Source organism: Citrus sinensis, chromosome 8, assembly GCF_022201045.2.
Source record: "Citrus sinensis cultivar Valencia sweet orange chromosome 8, DVS_A1.0, whole genome shotgun sequence".
Classification (NCBI taxonomy): domain Eukaryota; kingdom Viridiplantae; phylum Streptophyta; class Magnoliopsida; order Sapindales; family Rutaceae; genus Citrus; species Citrus sinensis.
In genome coordinates, this window is record NC_068563.1 from 24,289,275 (window position 1) to 24,309,805 (window position 20,531).

At 36.5% G+C, this 20,531-nt stretch overlaps 2 protein-coding genes across 12 annotated transcripts in view; one reads left to right on the plus strand and one right to left on the minus strand.

Annotated features, from left to right (window-relative positions):
• Window positions 1-20,005, minus strand: part of LOC102614642 (mRNA-decapping enzyme-like protein) — a 31,179-nt gene extending 11,174 nt beyond the window's left edge. Inside the window, exons 1-7 of one of the 5 annotated variants that reach the window (XM_052432151.1) lie at window positions 19,587-19,967; window positions 19,419-19,468; window positions 18,870-19,014; window positions 15,626-15,682; window positions 14,588-14,705; window positions 14,011-14,427; window positions 13,331-13,540 (exon numbers count right to left, since the gene is read on the minus strand). In XM_052432151.1, coding sequence (XP_052288111.1) covers window positions 13,484-13,540; window positions 14,011-14,427; window positions 14,588-14,705; window positions 15,626-15,682; window positions 18,870-19,014; window positions 19,419-19,468; window positions 19,587-19,786 — 1,044 coding nt within the window. In that variant the 5' untranslated portion in view covers window positions 19,787-19,967 and the 3' untranslated portion in view covers window positions 13,331-13,483. Of the gene's footprint in view, window positions 1-13,330; window positions 13,541-14,010; window positions 14,428-14,587; window positions 14,706-15,625; window positions 15,683-18,869; window positions 19,015-19,418; window positions 19,469-19,586 lie in introns of those variants that run through there. The other 4 variants (XM_052432148.1, XM_052432149.1, XM_052432150.1 and 1 more) reach the window with 4 other exon arrangements.
• The window catches only part of LOC102613465 (receptor-like protein 15), a 180,916-nt gene that overhangs the window by 38,862 nt on the left and 121,523 nt on the right, over window positions 1-20,531 (plus strand). The window contains exon 11 of one of the 7 annotated variants that reach the window (XM_052432142.1): window positions 11,164-12,610. The exons of 4 other annotated variants lie outside the window; for them this stretch is intronic. In XM_052432142.1, coding sequence (XP_052288102.1) covers window positions 11,164-12,557 — 1,394 coding nt within the window. In that variant the 3' untranslated portion in view covers window positions 12,558-12,610. Of the gene's footprint in view, window positions 1-256; window positions 344-11,163; window positions 12,611-20,531 lie in introns of those variants that run through there. 2 more of the 7 variants (XM_052432143.1, XM_052432145.1) reach the window with 2 other exon arrangements.

Here is a 20,531-nt window from a genome sequence, read left to right on the forward strand (position 1 = left end):
TAGATCTAGCACAAATTCGAAAATGGGAATCAGCAGAGTGGTATATGAATGCCTCTCTGTTTACTCCCTTTCAACAATTAGAGTCTCTTGATCTAACTTGGAACAGTATAGCCGGTTGTGTTGAAAATAAAGGTCCTTAATTTACTCTATTTTAATTTTTCCTCGCAATTTCTTACATTTTTCTGATCCCTTTTGGCTTTTGTTTAATTTGTACGTGATACAATAAAATTATGTTTTATTTTTTATTTTTTGGCAGGTCTAGATAGGTTATCAAGGTTGAACAACTTGAAGTTTCTTCATTTAGACTTTAACTGGTTCAACAACAGCATCTTTTCATCTCTAGGTGGTCTTTCATCACTCAAACACTTATCATTGTTTCATAATAGATTGAATGGAAGTGTTGATATTAAAGGTAAAGTAAGCTTCATCCTTTCTCCTGTGTCCCGTCTTTTGTCGATCTTATTTCATTGACCGGCTGGAAGTATTGATATAAGATCTGGCTAGACTCTTGCTAGTTTAAGCTTCAAGGATTTGAATATTATAAAAATAGGATTAAGAAATTATCAATATATGCAATTTTCAATGCTTCTCATAATCAGACACAATTCAATCTAATTATTTTGTATGTCCTGTCTTCAAAAGTAAAGAATTGTACACTAAATGGAAATTTAGTAGCTTTTTATTTTTTCTAATGCTCTTTCTTCGTTAACGAGTTTATATCCTAAGCGGGATTGGATTGAAAAAAAAAAATTGATGTTCAAGGTAAGCCATAATAACCTGCATCTTATTTGTCTGCCTGTATCTAAATTTGTGCATTGAATTTAGTATTTTGGTTATTGTGAAGGGATCAGATATTGGCTTCCATAGATCAACTTGTATTTAGTTAATTAATTAATTAACGACATTTAGTATTTAACAAATTAAAATTTCGTATTTAATCTATTTTATTTTTTTTAAGAAAAAGAAAAAGATATAGCAGCAGGTAAAGCTAAAATAAATTTAATTCCTTACAAATTTAAATTCATGGTTGTAAGCTAAATATACCTGCTTAAAGCCACTCAGTCGAACCCTTTGAGAGCTGCTTTAAATTTTTCGGATTAGTAAAATTCTTTTCGCTGAGATTTAACATTAAAAAAGTAGAAAATAAGTTATTTAATTAACTCTGTTTTAAGTGTTGGCATAAATACAGAACTGGATTCCTTGAGTAACTTGGAGGAGTTGGACATGAGCGACAATGCAATCAACAATCCAGTGATTCCTAAAGGTATACAAAATGTTCAAATATTAATAATTTGGAAGACAGTTTAATTGATTTGATTAGGGATTGCCCAATGACACTTACCCAAAATAATTTAACCCGAAATTGTATTCCAAATAGATTACAGAGGTTTGAGGAAGTTGAATACCCTTCACTTAGGGGGAACGGAAATTGCAATGATAGATGGAAGCAAGGTGTTGATCAATAGTTAATCAAGGTAAGTAAGTCTTTTATGTCGAAAATAATTGAATTAATACGTATAGCTAAAATTTATTGTTTCTACTTCTTTCTAAATAGAATTGCACAATTTCACCAACTTGGAAGAATTGATATTGGACGAGTCTGATCTCCATGTAAGCCAGCTTCTGCAAAGTATCGCATCATTCACTTCGTTAAAGAATCTGTCAATGCAGTAATGTGTACTCAAGGGTGCCCTACATGGTCAAGGTAAATTACGGGTATCCGAAGCTTTTATGATATTAATTCGATAATAATTCTTTCTTTTCAAGTTAATTTTTTCCCTAAAATAAGATTATTTTTTCTTTTAAATTTTATATATTTTCATTGTCCAATAGTTCTATCTTCTCTTAATTGTAGGAATCTTGATTAAGGTTAATGAAATTTTAGTTCTATTATGTTAAGAATATTTCGATCGCTTAGAAGAGTAAAGAAAAATTAGTAAATTAACCAAAAAAAAAAAAAGAATCGGATTATCCTTATTCCCTTGCATTATGTGATCAATGTTTAGGGAATGAAATAGGGTGACCAAGATAAAGGTGTTTGTGAAAGAAATTCTATGAAGAGTATAATTCTTGTTCTATCATTTTAATGAAATTTACAGAGTTATTTATACAAAATAAAGACAAAGTAGCCGTTGAAAGGCTTAATAATATTAAAGGAAAAATAAGTAACTTCCTAAACTATTGCACAATATCTTTATAAAATAGGAATGAAATATTCCTACATGATATTGGCATTCAAGTGTAAAAATCGTGCTGGAGATATTCCTTGACAAATAGCTTTGACGTGAGCAAGCTGTGTGGAGTGATAAACCCTTTGTTGACTTGACCGTTGATGACTTTCCTTTTGGTAATCTTGGTCAGCTTGCTTAACATCCCCCCTCAAGCTGGCAAGTGACATTTGATGAACGCCAAGCTTGTATCTGAAATCGCGGAACATGGCTTTTGACAAAGCCTTAGTAAAAACGTCTGCAATTTGTAACGAAGAAGGGACAAACTTCGTAACCAAGGCACCATCAGCAACCTTTTCTCTAATGAAGTGATAATCTAATTCAATATGCTTCGAGCGAGCATGAAAGACTGGGTTAATAGTCATATGCAAGGCACTTAAATTATCACTTAAAAGTTGTGGAGGTTGAGCAAGAGGAATGCCAATTTCTCGGTACAGGTATGTGATCCATGTGAGTTCTGCTGCTGAAGAAGAAAGGGCTCGGTACTCAGCTTCAGCACTGGATCTAGAGACAGTTGGCTGTCGTTTTGAAGACCATGAGATGCAATTTGCACCCATATAGACACAATATCCCGTGGTACTTCTCCGAGTGTCTGGACAGCCTCCCCAATCAGCATCACAAAAGGCAGTAATATTAAGAGAGCTTTGTTGGAGAAATCTGATCCCATAATCCAAGCTCCCTTTTAAGTACCTGAGAATACGTTTAACAGCACGTAAATTAGCCTCAGTGGGTGTTTGAAAATGTTGACATACCTTATTGACTGCGTGAACGATGTCCGGCCTTGTTAGAGTGAGATATTGGAGCCCTCCAACTAATCGTCTATATTCGGTTGCATTGACGGGCTTGTGATCAATGGGGTTGGCTTGTTCTTTGATGGCCATAGGAGTTGACAAACTAGTGCTTTCTAGCATCTTTGCTTTGGTCAGTAAGTCTTTGGTGTATTTGGTTTGAGAAACATAAATACCTCCAGAGAAATACCGAATCTCAAGTCCTAAGAAGAAATGGAGCTGTCCCAAATCCTTTAAAGCAAACTCAATGCTTAGTTGATGAATAAGTTGGTCAATTAAAAAAGTATTGTTGCCTGTCACCACTATATCATCAACATAAATTAGCATTAGGATTAATGAGTCATTATTATGAAATATAAATAAGGAAGAGTCGGCTTTACTGCATATGAAACCCAATTGAAGTAAATAATGAGAAAGCCTATCAAACCAAGCACGGGGTGCTTGTTTAAGACCATACAAGGACTTGTTAAGCTTACACACATAATCAGGATATAAAGGATTAGAGAAACCAGGAGGTTGTTCCATAAAAATAGTTTCTTTTAAAAAACCATGTAAAAAAGCATTTTTAACATCAAGTTGTCTCATGGTCCAATTTAATGTTACAGCAAGAGAAAAAATTAACCGAATTGTGGTAGGTTTAATCACAGGACTAAAGGTTTCTTCGAAATCCAAACCTGGAATTTGTGTGTATCCTTGTGCTATAAGACGCGCCTTGTATTTGTCTATGGACCCATCTTCCTTAAACTTAGTTCGATACACCCATTTTGATCCCACTATGTTTGTATTCACTGGCCTTGGTACCAAACTCCATGTATTATTCTGATGGAGAGCATCAAGCTCTTCTAACATAGCTGTGCGCCAATGAGGTTGTCGAATGGCGGTTTTGAAGTGTTTTGGCTCTATTGTTGTAGTAAGAGCCATTTTATCAACCAACTCAGGGTGATGACGCAACTTGTGTCTAGTTATCATTTGATGAGTGTTGCTTGTTTCCGGCTCTTTTGGAATACGAAGATCTACAAATATATCAATGCCTTTAGTTGACTGAGGAGTATTAGTTTCTAACTCCAAATGAGTGCTGCCTGTTCCTATATTGTTCTCTGAATCTTGCTCAGTTGACGTGATATCAAATTGTTCAAATGATGCTGAGCTAGGGCTTAAGCTGGCTTGATTATCTGTAGAGGCTGAATCGGTGTGGATGACTATATCATGAATTTCACGTGGGACTTGTTGGCTTGTGTCCAAGTCATGCATGTTTGAGTTCATTGTGTTTTGAAGACCTATAGAGTTTGGATTTGCATGAGCAACTTGTTGTTGGTTTACGTGAAACTCATGCTGGGCTTGCTGAAATGGGGAGCTATTTTCATCTAAACTAAGTATATCATGGCAACGATGTGTATGATATGGCTTGTTTGTTGCTTTCTCGTTTTTAGTCCAGCTCTCAACATCAGGAAATGTAACAATTTCTTGGTTGACCTGTATAGGTAAACTTGGCAGACTATTAGTTTTAAAGGGAAACAAATTCTCATAAAAAATTACATGACGTGAGATATACACCTTGTTTGTTGGTGGATACAAACATCGATACCCCTTATGTGAAGGGCTGTATCCAATAAACACACAAGGGTATGTTTTTGGTGAGAATTTATTTTTCCTATAAATACGTAGATATGGAAAACATCGGCACCCAAAACTTCTAAGCCCTTTGTAATCAAAATTTATACCAAAAAGTTTGTAAAAGGGAGTCTTCATATTTAAAGTGGACGAAGGTAGCTTATTAATAACATAAACAGCAGTAGAAAAAGCATCAACCCAATATTGTAATGGCATATTTGCATGAAAGAGCATTGTCAAACCTGTTTCTACAATATGTCGGTGTTTTCTTTCGGCAACACCGTTTTGTTCAGGAGTTGCAGGACATGACAATTGATGCTGTATTCCACATTGACTGAGATGACTTTGAAATTCATTTGATATGAATTCACCTCCTCCATCACTTTGAAATAATTTTATCCTCTTGTCGAATCGATTTTCAACCTGTTTCTGAAACTTGATAAAAACATCAAATAAATCTGATTTATTTTTCAAAGGGTATAGCCATGTATAACGTGTGCAGTCATCAACAAAGACAGCATAATATCTAAAATTTTGAACAGAAGAAATAGGAGCAGGACCCCACAAGTCGCAATGAATTTTATGCAAAGGAACGCTGGAAATTTTATTGGAAAAATTAAAAGGAAGTTTGCAGTTCTTTCCCATTTGACAACTGGAACATACATAATCTTTCGTAATCCAATTTGAAACATCAATAAGTTTGTTTTTATTCAAAAACTTAATAGACTTGATTTGGGGGTGTCCCATTCTTTGATGCCATATGTTGTAAGGTGCTTTCCTGCCTTCAGATAAGTATAGGGCTGCATGATGTCCTTCATCTAAAGCATAAAGCCCTTTTGTCTTAGTTCCCTTTGCCAAGATGTTTCCCTGATAATCCTTAACAACAAACTTGTTAGATGAAAACTCAATAATGCATGAATTATCATGTGTGAGCTGCCCTACCGAAAGTAAATTCTTTTTCAAGCCTGGAACCACAAGCACATTTTTTAAATATAGTTTACTAATGCCAGTGTCTATGGAGGTGTTTCCTATATGTGAAATATTAAGACAATCGCCATTTCCAACAACAATGGCATCATTCCCTTCATAAGGTTTAAGTTCAGAAATTTTACCTGGATCATTGACCATATGGGTAGTTGCTCTTGAGTCAGCATATAATTTGGCATCATTTGCATCCAGGTTCATTGCAGCTAAGGCTTGTGGAATTTCCTCAGTAAGATGTGAGTAGTCATACCTACGTCGACATTCAATGGCTGTATGTTTCGGTAAATGACAAATTTGACATATGACAGTTTCTTCATTGACTTCCTCAGCTTGTTGTTTGGATTGATTCTGAATTTTCTGCCAAGGCTGTCCAGAATTATTTTGCCGAGGTTGCTGCCACTGTTGTCCCGAATTTCCTTGCCATGATTGTTGCCCTTGTTGACTTGGATTATTGTTTGATTTTTGCCATGACTGACTTGCATTATTATTCCAACTTTTTCCACCATTGTAGTTGATTTTTTGACCACTTGAATCAGCCAAATTTTGTCCTCCTGCTGCTGTAAAACCACGACCTTTTGAGTTAAAGAAACCTCCATTTCCACGACCTTTTCCCTTGCCTCGTTGGCTAAAAAAGGCTTGAGCCAGATTGATTGTATTCTTCTTTTCTTCTTCAAAATTAATAAGAGTTTGTTCATGATTTTCGAGGGCCATGACAAACTGCTTAAATGAGGGATAAGGTGGTTTTGAAAGTTGAGCAAGTTTGAAGTCTTGATACCTGTAGCCAAGACCTCTTGCAAGACCAAAGACTTTATCTAAGTCATTCACTGGTTTATTTATTGCAGCCAAACAATCACAAATATGCTTGTATTTGCGCACATACTCTTCAACTGATAGAGATCCCTTTTTTAATGTTGCCAATCTGTCCATGAGATGTACCTCTTTTTCCTTAGTCATCGGAAGTAATTGATCCTCCAAAGATGACCAAATTTGTTGAGCATTTTCTACTCCAACGATTCCACTCATCACTTCTTCTGTCATCAGGCTTAACAACCAAGATGTTAACAGCCCATCATTGTTGATCCACATGGTGAAATCTTCGTTGCCAGCCTTTTCCCCATCAGACAATAATATTTCTTTTGCGGGTCTCTCAGCATCTGTAATATGGTGCAGAATGCCAAGGCTTCTGACCAAAGGGAGAACCTGTGAGCGCCACAACAAGAAGTTCGTGTTGTCTAGTTTAATGGACACAAGACTTGAGCATTGATGAAAAGACTGAATATTTAGACTTGGCTCTTTGATAAAGGATGAAGAGGTTATATTGCTAGTACTCATGGCTGGCTCTGATACCATGAAAGAAATTCTATGAAGAGTATAATTCTTGTTCTATCATTTTAATGAAATTTACAGAGTTATTTATACAAAATAAAGACAAAGTAGCCGTTGAAAGGCTTAATAATATTAAAGGAAAAATAAGTAACTTCCTAAACTATTGCACAATATCTTTATAAAATAGGAATGAAATATTCCTACATGATATTGGCATTCAAGTGTAAAAATCGTGCTGGAGATATTCCTTGACAAATAGCTTTGACGTGAGCAAGCTGTGTGGAGTGATAAACCCTTTGTTGACTTGACCGTTGATGACTTTCCTTTTGGTAATCTTGGTCAGCTTGCTTAACAGTTTGCTCATACATTATCGCGCTCTCCTCCAGAGTAAAAGCGAGCAAATGGTTGAGCAGATCACCACGACCAGGATATTATTGGTCACCTCGACCAGAATAATATGTGGTGACCTCGAGCACATCACCTCGAGCAGGATATTATTGGTCACCTCGACCAGAATAATATATGGTGACCTCGAGCAGATCACCTCGACCAGGATATTATTGGTCACCTCGACCAGAATAATATGTGGTGATCTCGAGCACATCACCTCGACCAGGATAATATGTGGTGACCTCGACCAGGATGTTATTGGTCACCTCGACCAGGATTTTACCAGAAAGCATGATTCAGTCAAAACATTTTCTCTGAAATATTAGGGACCATATTCTTAGTGGATGAAAACCGCTATAGTTTTCTATAAAAACCCTAGAAAAGGAAAGGAAAGGGGGTCTGGGAGCTCTCTCTCTCTCTCTCTAAGCAACTGAACCCATTGGACATTTTTCTCTCTCTACCACAGAGAAATTTCTCTTTCCCCTGTGATTTCTTTAAGATTGATTATTTTGAATTCTTTTCCTTTAAATTTACTTAAAAGCTTTTTGTTTAAGGCAATCATAATTAAGCCACATGAATTGTGGTATGGGTTTTTCCAAATAAGACCCGAATCGCTGACTTGAGGGTCGAAGGGTTCTCGCCGGAAAAACTTCCAGCACTTCCTGACTGTTGGTTGTGTCCATAGGCTCACAGGTTATCTGCTCATGGATCGTTTACTCATGGGTTATCTGCTCATGGATCGTCTGCTCACGGGTTATCTGCTCATATGTTTGTCTGCTCATGAGTTCTCTGCTTATGGATCGTCTGTTCATGGATTGTCTGCTCATGGGTTGTCTGCTCACAGAACATCTGCTCATTGAAAATCTGCTCATGGTGCTAACTAATCATCAGCTTCCCACCAAACAAATTTAATGATGATGCAGGGATCTGAGATCTGACCAACTTATCCGGATTTCGGCATCAACATTTGGCGCCGTCTGTGGGGACTGGTACAAGAAGCCAATTTTTTATCTCTATCAATTTTCATCTAGTCGAAGTAGATCAGAATGTTACAGTGCATAAATGAATGAGCTTGCTTAAACAAAGAAGCAAAAACCTTAAATGATAGCACATTGAAGGCACACGTTTATAGAAATCAGAACAGGTTAGAAGTTAAATTTTTATTTACAAGCAATTTTTTCATGAAAATTTAATTATTTCTCTAAATCCTGCTATGTGAGATCAGAATGCCTTATATTCATTAAATTGATTGTGTTCATATTAGGGCTGACGGTATAACTTAGTTAACTTGATTTCTTGAAAGTTACTCAATATGAGAATGATTTAAGAAAATCGAGTTAGGCTAGCATTGAGAAGTCAATCAAAGTTTACTAAGGCATGCAAAGGCTCACCAAGTCTCAAAGCCTGTTTATGACGAGACAGAAGCCAAGCATGCCAGGATCTGCTCGACCGCGCGAAGGCGAGCAGAATTCCCAAGCATTGAAGAAGTCACTAAGGCATGCAAAGGCTCACCAAGTCTCAAAGCCTGTTTATGGCGAGACAGAAGCCAAGCATGCCAGGATCTGCTCGACTGAGCGAAGGCGAGCAGAATCCCCAAGCATTGAAGAAGTCACTAAGGCATGCAAATGCTCACCAAGTCTCAAAGCCTGTTTATGGCGAGACAGAAGCCAAGCATGCCAGGATCTGCTCGACCGCGCGAAGGCGAGCAGAATCCCCAAGCATCGAAGAAGTCACTAAGGCGTGCAAAGGCTCACCAAGTCTCAAAGCCTGTTTTATGGCGAGACAGAAGCCAAGCATGCCAGGATCTGCTCGACCACGAGAAGGCGAGCAGAATCCCAAGCATTGAAGAATTTACTAAGGCATGCAAAGGCTCACCAAGTCTCAAAGCCTGTTTTATGGCGAGACCAGAAGCCAAGCGTGCCAGGATCTGCTCGACCAAGCGAAGGCGAGCAGACTCCCAAGCATTGAAAAGTTTCTAAGGCATGCAAAGGCTCACCAAGTCTCAAAACCTGTTTTATGGCGAGACCATAAGCCAAGCGTGCCAGGATCTGCTCGACCAAGCGAAGGCGAGCAGACTCCCAAGCATTGAAAAGTTTCTAAGGCATGCAAAGGCTCACCAAGTCTCAAAACCTGTTTTATGGCTAGACCAGAAGCCAAGCGTGCCAGGATCTGCTCGACCAAGCGAAGGCGAGCAGACTCCCAAGCATTGAAAAGTTTCTAAGGCATGCAAAGACTCACCAAGTCTCAAAGCCTGTTTTATGGCGAGACAGGAAGCCAAGCATGCCAGGATCTGCTCAACCAAGCAAGGGCGAGCAAACCACCAAAGTTTCCAGTCTTGATTCGTTTCACTCTCAACAATCAATATCAAAATTATAGCCATTTCTTGTTTATTGCTTGTAGGTTTTCGTAAATTCAAGAATTTGGAACATCTGGACATGGGTGAAGTGCAGGTTGATGTCAACACCAGTTTTCTTCAAATTGTCGGCGAATCGAAGCCTTCTCTTAAGTTTTTATCACTGATAAACTCTAGTAAAAACACCATTCTTGATCAAGGTTAATTAATGATTCTCTTTCTCCCTCTCTCGCATCGTAACTAAATTTAATTGAGAATACCTATAATGCTAGCTATTTATAAACTTAGTGAAAGATGATAGGGAGCCATAATAATGACAAAAACTACTGTAAAATAGTGTGTTGTTGTAGTGTTGATTGAAAAATAATGCTAATTTTTTACTTAACACTATAACGCCGTATAATTTTACAGTTGTTTTGTTGCCATTACGTCAGATTCTACCGTTCAATTATCAGTACTCAAACTTAATTTTTAATATGTACTTTAAAGATTTTATGCAATTATTTATCTATGTGTACTGAAGGATGAATTATATATTTTTCAGGACTTCGTCAGTTAGTGCATCTGCAAGAGTTATACATCGGCGGTTATGATTTGAGAGGTAGCTTGCCATGGTGCTTGGCAAACATGACATCCCTTCAAGTGTTGTATGCCTCTTCTAATGAACTTACTGGAAACATCTCCCCAGGCCTTTGTGAGTTGGTGCTTATGAGAGAGTTACACATTGATAACAATGATTTAAGAGGTAGCTTGCCTTTGTGCTTGGCAAATTTGACTTCCCTTCGAGTATTAGATGTCTCTGACAATCAACTAACTCAAAATATCTCCTCATCTCCCCTCATGCATCTAACATCTATCGAAGAGCTCATACTTTCAAATAATCACTTCTTCCAAAGCCCTATTTCACTTGAACCACTTTTCAATCTCTCAAAACGCAAGACTTTCGATAGTGAAATATGCGCAGAAACTGAGTCACATTATAATTCTTTGACCCCAAAATTCCAACTGACTTTTATCTCACTGTCTGGTTACATAGATGGTGGCACATTTCCCAAATTCTTGTACCATCAGCATGACTTGAAGAATGCTGATCTCTCACACCTTAACTTGAGTGGAAAATTTCCAAATTGGCTGGTAGAAAACAATGCGAACTTAGAGAGGCTTCTTCTTGCCGATAACTCTCTTTTTGGATCATTTTGGATGCCAATTCATTCCCACCAGAAATTGGCAACATTGGATGTCTCCAACAATTTCTTTCGAGGCCATATTCCGGTGGAAATCGGAACATATCTGCCAGGCTTAATGGATTTAAACTTATCTAGAAATGCTTTCAACGGTAGCATTCCCTCTTCATTTGCTGATATGAAAATGTTGGAAAGGGTGGACATATCCTACAATCAGTTGACTGGTGAAATCCCTGAGCGCATGGCCGCGAGGTGCTTCTCATTGGAAATTCTTGCATTGTCAAACAACAGTTTGCAAGGTCATATATTCTCTGAAAAATTTAACTTGACAAATTTGATGACGTTGCAGTTGGATGGTAATAAATTCACTGGAGAGATCCTAGAAAGCTTATCTAAGTGCTATTTGTTAGAAGGATTATATCTGAGTGATAATCATCTCACTGGTGAGATTCCAAGATGGTTGGGTAATTTGTCAGCTTTGGAAGATATTATAATGCCCAATAACAATCTTGAAGGGCCAATTCCAATCGAGTTTTGTCAGCTTAATTCTCTGAAGATTTTAGACCTTTCAAACAATAGTATTTTTAGAACTTTACCATCTTGTTTTAGTCCAGCATCTATCGAGCAACTTCATTTGTCGAAAAACAAGATAGAAGGACGGCTGGAGAGTATAATCCATGACAGCCCTCATTTGGTGACATTAGATCTTAGTTGTAACAGCTTACACGGAAGTATTCCAAATCAGATTGGCAGACTACCTCAGTTAAGCTACCTTCTTTTGGCTAATAATTATATTGAAGGCGAAATACCAGTTCAATTATGCCAGTTGAAGGAAGTGCGGTTGATTGATCTTTCTCATAATAATCTATCTGGTCATATTCCTCCTTGCTTGGTTAACACTTCACTCAGTGAAGGTCATCATGAGGCAGTAGCTCCAACTTCTAGTTCGTGTGGTCGAGGGTCTGGCTATGCAAGTCCATGTGCGAAAAATACAAGTGGACTTCCGATGGGAAAGGAAGAAACTGTACAGTTCACAACAAAGAATATGTCCTACTATTATCAAGGAAGAATTTTGACGAGTAAGTCTGGGATTGATCTTTCTTGTAACAAACTGACAGGTGAGATTCCTACTCAAATTGGATATCTTACAAGGATTCGTGCGCTAAATCTATCTCATAACAATTTGACGGGCACAATCCCGACAACATTTTCAAACCTGAAGCAAATCAAAAGCTTGGACCTCTCCTACAACCTACTGCATGGGAAAATCCCATCTCAGCTCACTGTGCTAAATACATTGGCGGTGTTCACAGTAGCATACAATAACTTATCAGGCAAAATTCCAGATAGAGTTGCACAATTTTCAACTTTTGAGGAAGATAGCTATGAGGGGAATCCTTTTCTTTGTGGATGGCCACTGTCTAAAAGTTGCAATGATAGTGGATTATCAGCAGTGACACCAGAAGCTTACACTGATAATGAAGAAGGTGATAGTTTAATTGACATGGACAGTTTCCTAATCACTTTTACAATATCTTATGGAATTGTGATATTAGGAATTATTGGAGTTTTGTACATAAACCCCTATTGGCGACGAAGATGGTTTTACCTTGTTGAAGTATGTATGATCTCTTGCTACTATTTTGTAGTAGATAATCTTATTCCTAGAAGATTCTATGGTGGATGGATGTAATTTCATTTACTTTACAACTTATATGTAATTTTTAAAGAATTTTCTTTTGCATGCATGGAATAGCAACTCAATAAAAGTATTTGATGCAAATTGTCCAAGAACAACTTAGTAATTTCATTGCTACTATTTGGTTGTATATATACAGTTAATGAAATTTTTAATCATTCGCAGTAGGAATTTCTTTAGATGGCGGCCAAAACTAACAGATTTGGGGCTCTACTTCTACACATCATAACAGGCAAAAGGTCTCTCTTTTACACGATCTGAATGAAGATTAACTTACGCCCTCTAGGCTCTGGAGTGTGTGTAAGTTCTCTATTAAACTTGACGGTTGAGATTTCAGGTCCAGATGAAAGTGAAATGCAGGCGACGAGACTACACTTTAAGTAAACTGGGACAAACTTAAAATAAAAAAAATTGTAGTCCAGGGTGAGAGTGATGGGTAGCTCAACTTATGGAGGATAACTAGGACTTGGAATAACTATCAGATTTGCAACTCTTGTTATATGCTAGTGGGGATTTAGGTAGCAATTTTTTTTTTTCCTTTTTGCCCTCTTCCTCACAATAAACACACCTAACACACCAAGCCGTGCCCAAAATAATCCTATTTTATTCATGTCATGAATCCAAAAACAATCCCAGCTCACTTTGTTTAACCAGCATAACTAAATTGTGGGTATAAATGAACACACTTTCGAAGCCTGTAACTTATAATAAGCTCAAACCCAAAAATGACATTTAAATCCTGCAAGTGTTTTTCATCATCCCTAACAAAAAGAAACAAGAATAATTATATACCAATAATTTTTCCATAAAAAATACTGATTTGAGTTGAAACACTATACAAACTGGGTTTTATTACACTTGCAGAAAGCTACACGGTAGACAAAATCTAGCAGCTACATATTGGTATCACTTTCAGCTGGTCATGAATGGTGTGCATTCAGCAGTGCTCGATAGACCATGTCTATGAATTGATTGTCCTATTACATATAAAAGCTGGTCAGATATACAAGGAAAAAAATAATAATTGAAAATGCATAAAAAAAAATAAGTGTTTCGCATTAGTGTTTGCACTCTAAGCATGGCAAAGTGGTGCGGGGTTCATGATTTTGAAGACTGTGATAAGTGAAAAATAGTTCAATCCACATGTCAATTTAGATATCATAAATTTATTTACATGTCAATTTAGATATCATCAAAAAGTAAACAGTAATTCAGAGTCACTTAAAATAGTTGATAAAATGCGTGCCATGAATGTATTTTTGTACATAAGAAATCCAAAGAGTATTTCTGAAAATACAAATATGCTAGCTTTAAGTCTGCTGTCAATATGCAATTAAGAAGATTATACCAGCTGCACGATAAAGTTCCCCTAATCTTAATAACAGTAAACATGAACATGTCAGATGCAATTATAGCTTTGAGCATTTGCATAACCACAAATCCTAACCTGAACAAGCACCAGAAGTGTCTCTCGGACTTTCTCCTTGCTGATAAATGGTCCGCTGTCTGAAGTAAGAGCAGGAGTAAGAGATGGTGGAGGGGTTGGTGGTGGAAAAGGTTGAAGCACTGGGGCACCATATGGGCGTTGCAGACTCGGGGGAGGATTAAGTGGCGGAGCTGTTGGTGTAGATGAAGAGACAAGCTGCATCATCCGTGCATAGGAGGATGGAGGAGGAACAAAGAATAAGGAAGGCTTTACAAGATTAGGGGTAGGTGCTGATAGAGGTGGAGATGGTATTTGCAAAGTTGGCACGATAGGAGAAGCAACACTGGCGGGATGAGAAGGTAAAGAAATAGTTGTATTGGACTGGTAAGGTTGTGCAGAGATTGCTGCATTAGAAGTATTCCCCACAGTCAAAGCTGTCTGCAATGATAAGGACAGATGTCATATAAAAGGACATCATAGAAGTTGAACCTCATACAAAAATGAAGTGATAACATATGAAAATAGTATATGACTAGCTGCATTTTTGTGGTAATGTTGCATACTTATGTAGAAACATATTATTTCAAAGAAAACATACACTGAAGAAGTTCACAAAAGCAGGATCTTCAGGAACATCAGCAGCATTTGAGGGAGTTGACTCTAGAGGACCATCCATAACTGCCATAGTTGGAACAGCTTCCAGTTCCTCAAACTCACTGCAGTTTAACATAAAAGGAACTTGTTGACCAATTTAAGTAATAATTAGATGATATAAGAGGTTAGGGAAAATGATGAGTGGACCCTTATGGAAGGTGATTTCACCTTAGCTAAACACAAAAATAAAATGAAATCAAAGCTGAATCCTCGAGTGCAATGCAAAGAATTTTTTCTCTCTCTTCTCTAACTCCTCTTATTCGAAATTGCTCATCATTGTGCTGTTCTTCGAGATTTTGCTAGAGTAGAGAAAGCTATTCTCCCGTTAAGTGCAGAGGAAAAAGAAGGGCAAGGGCCTGGTATGATGCTATTCTATAGGAAGTGAGAAGGTGAAGGGTTAAAATATTTTGCAATTTGGAGGTGGTGTTTGTTAGTGTGTGTGTACTTCTGAATTTATTACCTCTTTAGGATCCATAGAAATTGCCTCTTGTTCAGCATGCACTGTGCCTACGAGTAAGGCGAGCTTGCATGGTATCTATTGTCTATTTACTTGGATATTCAAACAGGACTACCAGCAACCAAACACAAATCCCCAAACAAAACACTCTTTCAAGTGCAAGGAAAGAGTAACTTGGGCATATTTATGGTTCAAGCACTACCATAACTAAGAATGTGATGCTGTCCACAAACACTATATCAGTGCCTTTTGAACTACATGACATGCTCGAAGACTTTTTTTTTAGTCATACATAAATTAGCTATAAAATCAAGACCCTTATACAACTAAAAAGAAGAAAAATTGTTTGCTACTACATATCAAAACTGGTAATAGCAATGCAAGATGGCAGACTTCTTACTTAAACAGATGAGAGGCTACAAATAAAAAATTTGTGCAAATAAAATATATGATAAAGAGCATAATACTTTCTCGGGGGCTAAAAATAATATACAACTTGTGAAATATAAATTGAGCTACCATTACCTTTTAGATGTGGCAACTTTCGACTTTTGAGGCACCTTGGAATATGCATTCAGAATCCTGCATTTGGAAGCCAAATAAATAATGTTAATAACAATTTTACAATAGAAAAATTAAAAATTGATAAATGGCAGTTGTAATTTATGTATGTGTAAAGATAGCATCACATCCAGGTTCCTCCCATAAACATGCTTGTAACAAGAATTAGTTTGCCTCAACTGCTAGCAACTATACAATAGTAAAAATCACTCTTATGAACTCAACAATACTAGGCACCAATAAGAGTATGACACAGCCATTCTAAATGGAAGAGAACACAACTGTTTTACAACTATGTTGCATCAGGAGATATGTTAGGAGGATTAATCCAGATACCTTCCAACCCAAATTAGGAAAACTCGAGTCAGAAACCAGGAGCTGCAACCAAACCTTACAATCTTGAAGGAAGAAGGAGACTTGGGGCATTTTTCCAGATAGGTGACTTACTAGATCTCCTGCCAAGAGAATATCTATTGCTTTGAACCTCCGTTGAAATTTCTTTTCCCTCTTTCTTGTTTTGACTTGGAACTTTCCAGCATCATCTATTTGATCTTTTTTAAAGCTAAAATAGCAATCTATGGGTTGTCAACATCTTATCACCCCCCCCTCCCCGGGGGCCCCCAAAAAAAAAATCAATGAGTTGTCAATAAATAGTGCCTACTCAACTTATATTCTCCAATGATGACAATGTGCAAATCGACCGAGCAGCCACATTTTTCCCCCCTTTCAACCACCATTAGGCAACTTTTCTAACCTTTCTTCATTGCCCACGTCTACACAACTATCATATAAAGACTATATTATTATTGGGATAGAGAAAAAAATACAGACTATATTATTATTATATCTCATTTTATTAATTAACTAGTGATAGACTTATTTAGTGTCAAATCAAGAACTAATTAGAAAAGACAACTCATGATAATACAGACTTTAAAAAGCAATAGCTAGCAACACCCCATATACTCCTATTTTAGCCTTCAATATCCTGGTAAAAACACAATTAAGTCTAGCAAAAGAACATTCACAAGTAAATTCAACATTAATTAAGATTAAGTATCTACTGCACCTTCAATCAATGACTCGGTGAATAGCATGGTCAACCATCTAGTTCCTGTAGCCCTCCTTGTACCTATGTTAGTTACATTTTACATATTAAGCCACGAAAATGATCACAGCCTGGTAAAGAAAGCCATTAATTAATAGTTTTTGTTTAAAAAGTTCTCGTTTAGATCTTTCCTATTCAATGAATCAATGTAATCCAAGGAGAACTCTTCCATTTCAAGCAGTGTTAGAAGATAATTGGACCAAGATATCGATTAGGTCAAATAGTGAATGTCAAATATAAAAAATAAATAAAAGAAGTTGTACATGATCATTTACTATCAAGTTCTGTAAAACTGAAAATACCATTATCCCTGTAGAGATTCTCAAACAACTCTTTAGCAAATTATAAAATAGTTAAAAAAAGAATGAAAGTTTAAAAAAAAAAAAATGTACAACAGCCATATCAGGAGATGTTTTTCTTCTCAATCTCAATATTTTCTAGCCGTAAAACAATTGAAAAGCTTAACACCAAGTGAATTATTAAGAATTCATCATTTAAATTCCCAAATCGTAAAATGTTGGTGCAACTACGAAAGTGCAAATGCAATCACTTTACTTACACAAGAAACATCAATAGTGAGAAGCCAACTTTGTATCAAATTTGAAGCAGATAGATAGAGGTAAAAAAAATTATAAAGACACTCAATTAAAAGCCTTTCAAACAGCTTTTGCATGCAACAAGAACAAATCAAAGGCGATGTGAATGTATTCAAAGACTAATTTACAATCATCTACAGGACATAAATATCTTGGATAACTACTCTCTATACCTTACTGTCCCACTGAAAATCATCAAATCCCTCCAAACAAAAATGACAAAATGGATAAGAATTGTGTGGTCAAACTTCAATAACTTAGCAGCCAGAGCAAAAACTTATGTAGACACGCAAGCCACTCAAAATAGTCATATTGTTTGCTTTCCAAACACAAGCCACTTTGTAATGAATATTCATAAATTGCTACTACCATGTTTGTTAAAACACGTGAAAACCACCATCACTAACTAAATGTAACTGATGATCATCATCATGTTCATGGAATCACATGTCTGACAGTATTAATTAGTGCAAATGGCATGCTTCTTAAAACTCCTTATTTATCACATGGGTGCCATTCCAATCAACCAATGATTCTGATCTAGTCGGCATATTCAACGTACGAGCGAGTAATACCTCCTATTGCTTCTTTACATTTCTCAACGAAATTCCACATTCTAACCATACTTCTGAACTTGTTGCTCCCATAGACTAATACAATATAAAGATTTCTTCCCACACCGCCTCAGCCCCCACTCCTAAAAAACCAATTTAAATTCTCATTGACTGTACAACCTATAGTCCATACCAAATTGAAAAATTTACAAATATAGAACCTAAAAGAATCTTCTTGCATTCCAATTTTTACGGCAAGAAATTTGACTTTTACCACATGCAAGTCAACAAATAAAAAAATCATGCCTTTGTGAGATGCACATTTTCAGACGAATCTGAAGAGCAATGAAACCATAAAAACCGAATATGAGAACACCGAGGACTCCAGATATCACCTATAGAATCTACAGTCCACACTTGCATGATGAAAATGATGAAAAAAAATTGAAGGCTTCATCACCAGCTCCCCAGGTTGTTTTGTTCTCCTATCTCCTAAACATAAAGGAAATGCAACCTGTTCTTTTTTCCAATCTTAAGGGGCACAGAACGACTCTGGTATAAAATAGTCAGTTTCTATACAAAAATAACTCCTTTGCACTTGGCATTCCACATCTCGAAATAAAAAGCATGCAAGGAGGAGAATATAATAGCATTAAACAAGTTTTATTAACCAAACTTCAAAGATGCCAGACAAGGCAAAAAAGGAATCTGTACAAGCCAGATCCCAAGAATAATAATTCCAATATACAATTCACGAAAACAATAACTAAAACCATGTTCATGAGGCCTCAGCAGAAGCAACATGTAATAACCATACTCTATTATTTGAAACACATTTCCAAGTTTGGTTAAGATTCTAAACTATTCTCTATGTGTCAATTATTAACATGTAAAACATAATAATATACACTTAAACTACTACAGTAGTAAAACCAGTAAAACAACAATACCTGCTAAAAAGATTTGCTACCTCTTCACATTCACGAGCATTGTAGAACCAAATCCCATTTACTTCTTGGGATGCATTTCGATATAACAAATACGGAACCTGAACTTCAAACTCAAAATCTCCCAAAAGATTTTCCACTAAATTATCTGCACATATACAAGATATTGAAGCTTATCAGTGCAAAAACATATACAAAAAGACATGAAGGTTAGAAAACATAACTGAAACTTAGCAACAACTGATAAGCACAACAAGATATGAAATATAACACTAGTTGTAAACAAGATCGACACACGGTATCTAAATAATTGTACCAACCCCCTCTCCTGATTGTCATAAAACGGCCAATATTTAACGCTAGACAACAACATTGCAAATACTCTAGCCTCTATATTATTGGCATATAAATATTTTCGGTTAGGTACATTATATTCTTCGTTCTAAAACCTCAATTATTAGCTAGTACTGTGACAAAATGATTCATCACTGAAATTAAAACTAGTTCACGTACAAATAATCAAAACTGAAATAGAAACAACGACAAACCAACCTGTATTACGTCGATTCATTACAACAAACTGAAATCGAGGCTGTGTGTTCCTGAAAATTGAAAAAATAATAATTTCACCAACTTCATATGTAATACAATCTCCAAAACACCGAATATCAAATGAAAAAATGGAAAGCATAAGAGAGAAAAGAATCTAATTTTATTGACCTTTTGACGACGAAGAGAGAGCCTTCAACATCCTTACGACTCCATTGGCTGAGATCGATGTTGAACTCGTAGAAGGTGACATGAGCGGCCGTGATGAGGATCTCCTCAATGAATGGATCGATTCGCTGAAGAACTGTCAGGCTTAGGAGTTTTGTGCTCTGCTGGTCCAGATTAGGCATCAATTTTCCGTTCTGCGACATTTTTCATAGTCCTTTTGGGCTCTGCCCCGAGCACAAGCCCCATGGCTTTTCTGTGAGCTCTCTCTCTTTTGTAAATAAAGTGTTTGATGAGATAGCCGAGAGAGAGTGAAAGAGTTGAACAGCCAAACAAGATGAGGTGAACAGTTTCGGATTGACACTCGAGATTGATCTTTGCTTTAACGTCTTTTTAAACATTTGGGAAATAGCATTTATTTCTTTCAATTTCTCTACTTTTTTTGTTTTCCTTTATGTCATTTAGACCCCCAAAATTAGATTTATTATAATCATATTTTACCCATACACTATTAACCCCTTTTATTTTTTAATTTGTCAATATTGATGTATTAGAATAATGTTAGAAATCTCAATTATTATCTCAATGTTTCAATCATAACTAAAAAAATGTATTAGATAGGTGACTTACTCGATCCCCTGCAAAAGAGAATATCTATTGCTTTGAACCTCCATTGAAATTTCTTTTTCCCTTTTTCTTGTTTTGACTTGGAACTTTCCAGCATCATCTATTTGATCTTTTTTTAAGGTAAAATAGCAATCTATAGGTTGCCAACATCTTATTCTGCGAAATCCCACCCAAAAAAAATAATAATAAAAAAAAGACAACTATGTCACAAATGATGCCTACTCAACTTATGTTTCCCCCTTGATGATCTAATCAGTTTGTTTCGAAGACCCCCATACCGTAAGGTAAAAAAAGCTTGATGCGGAAGCACGATGCTGCACCTGT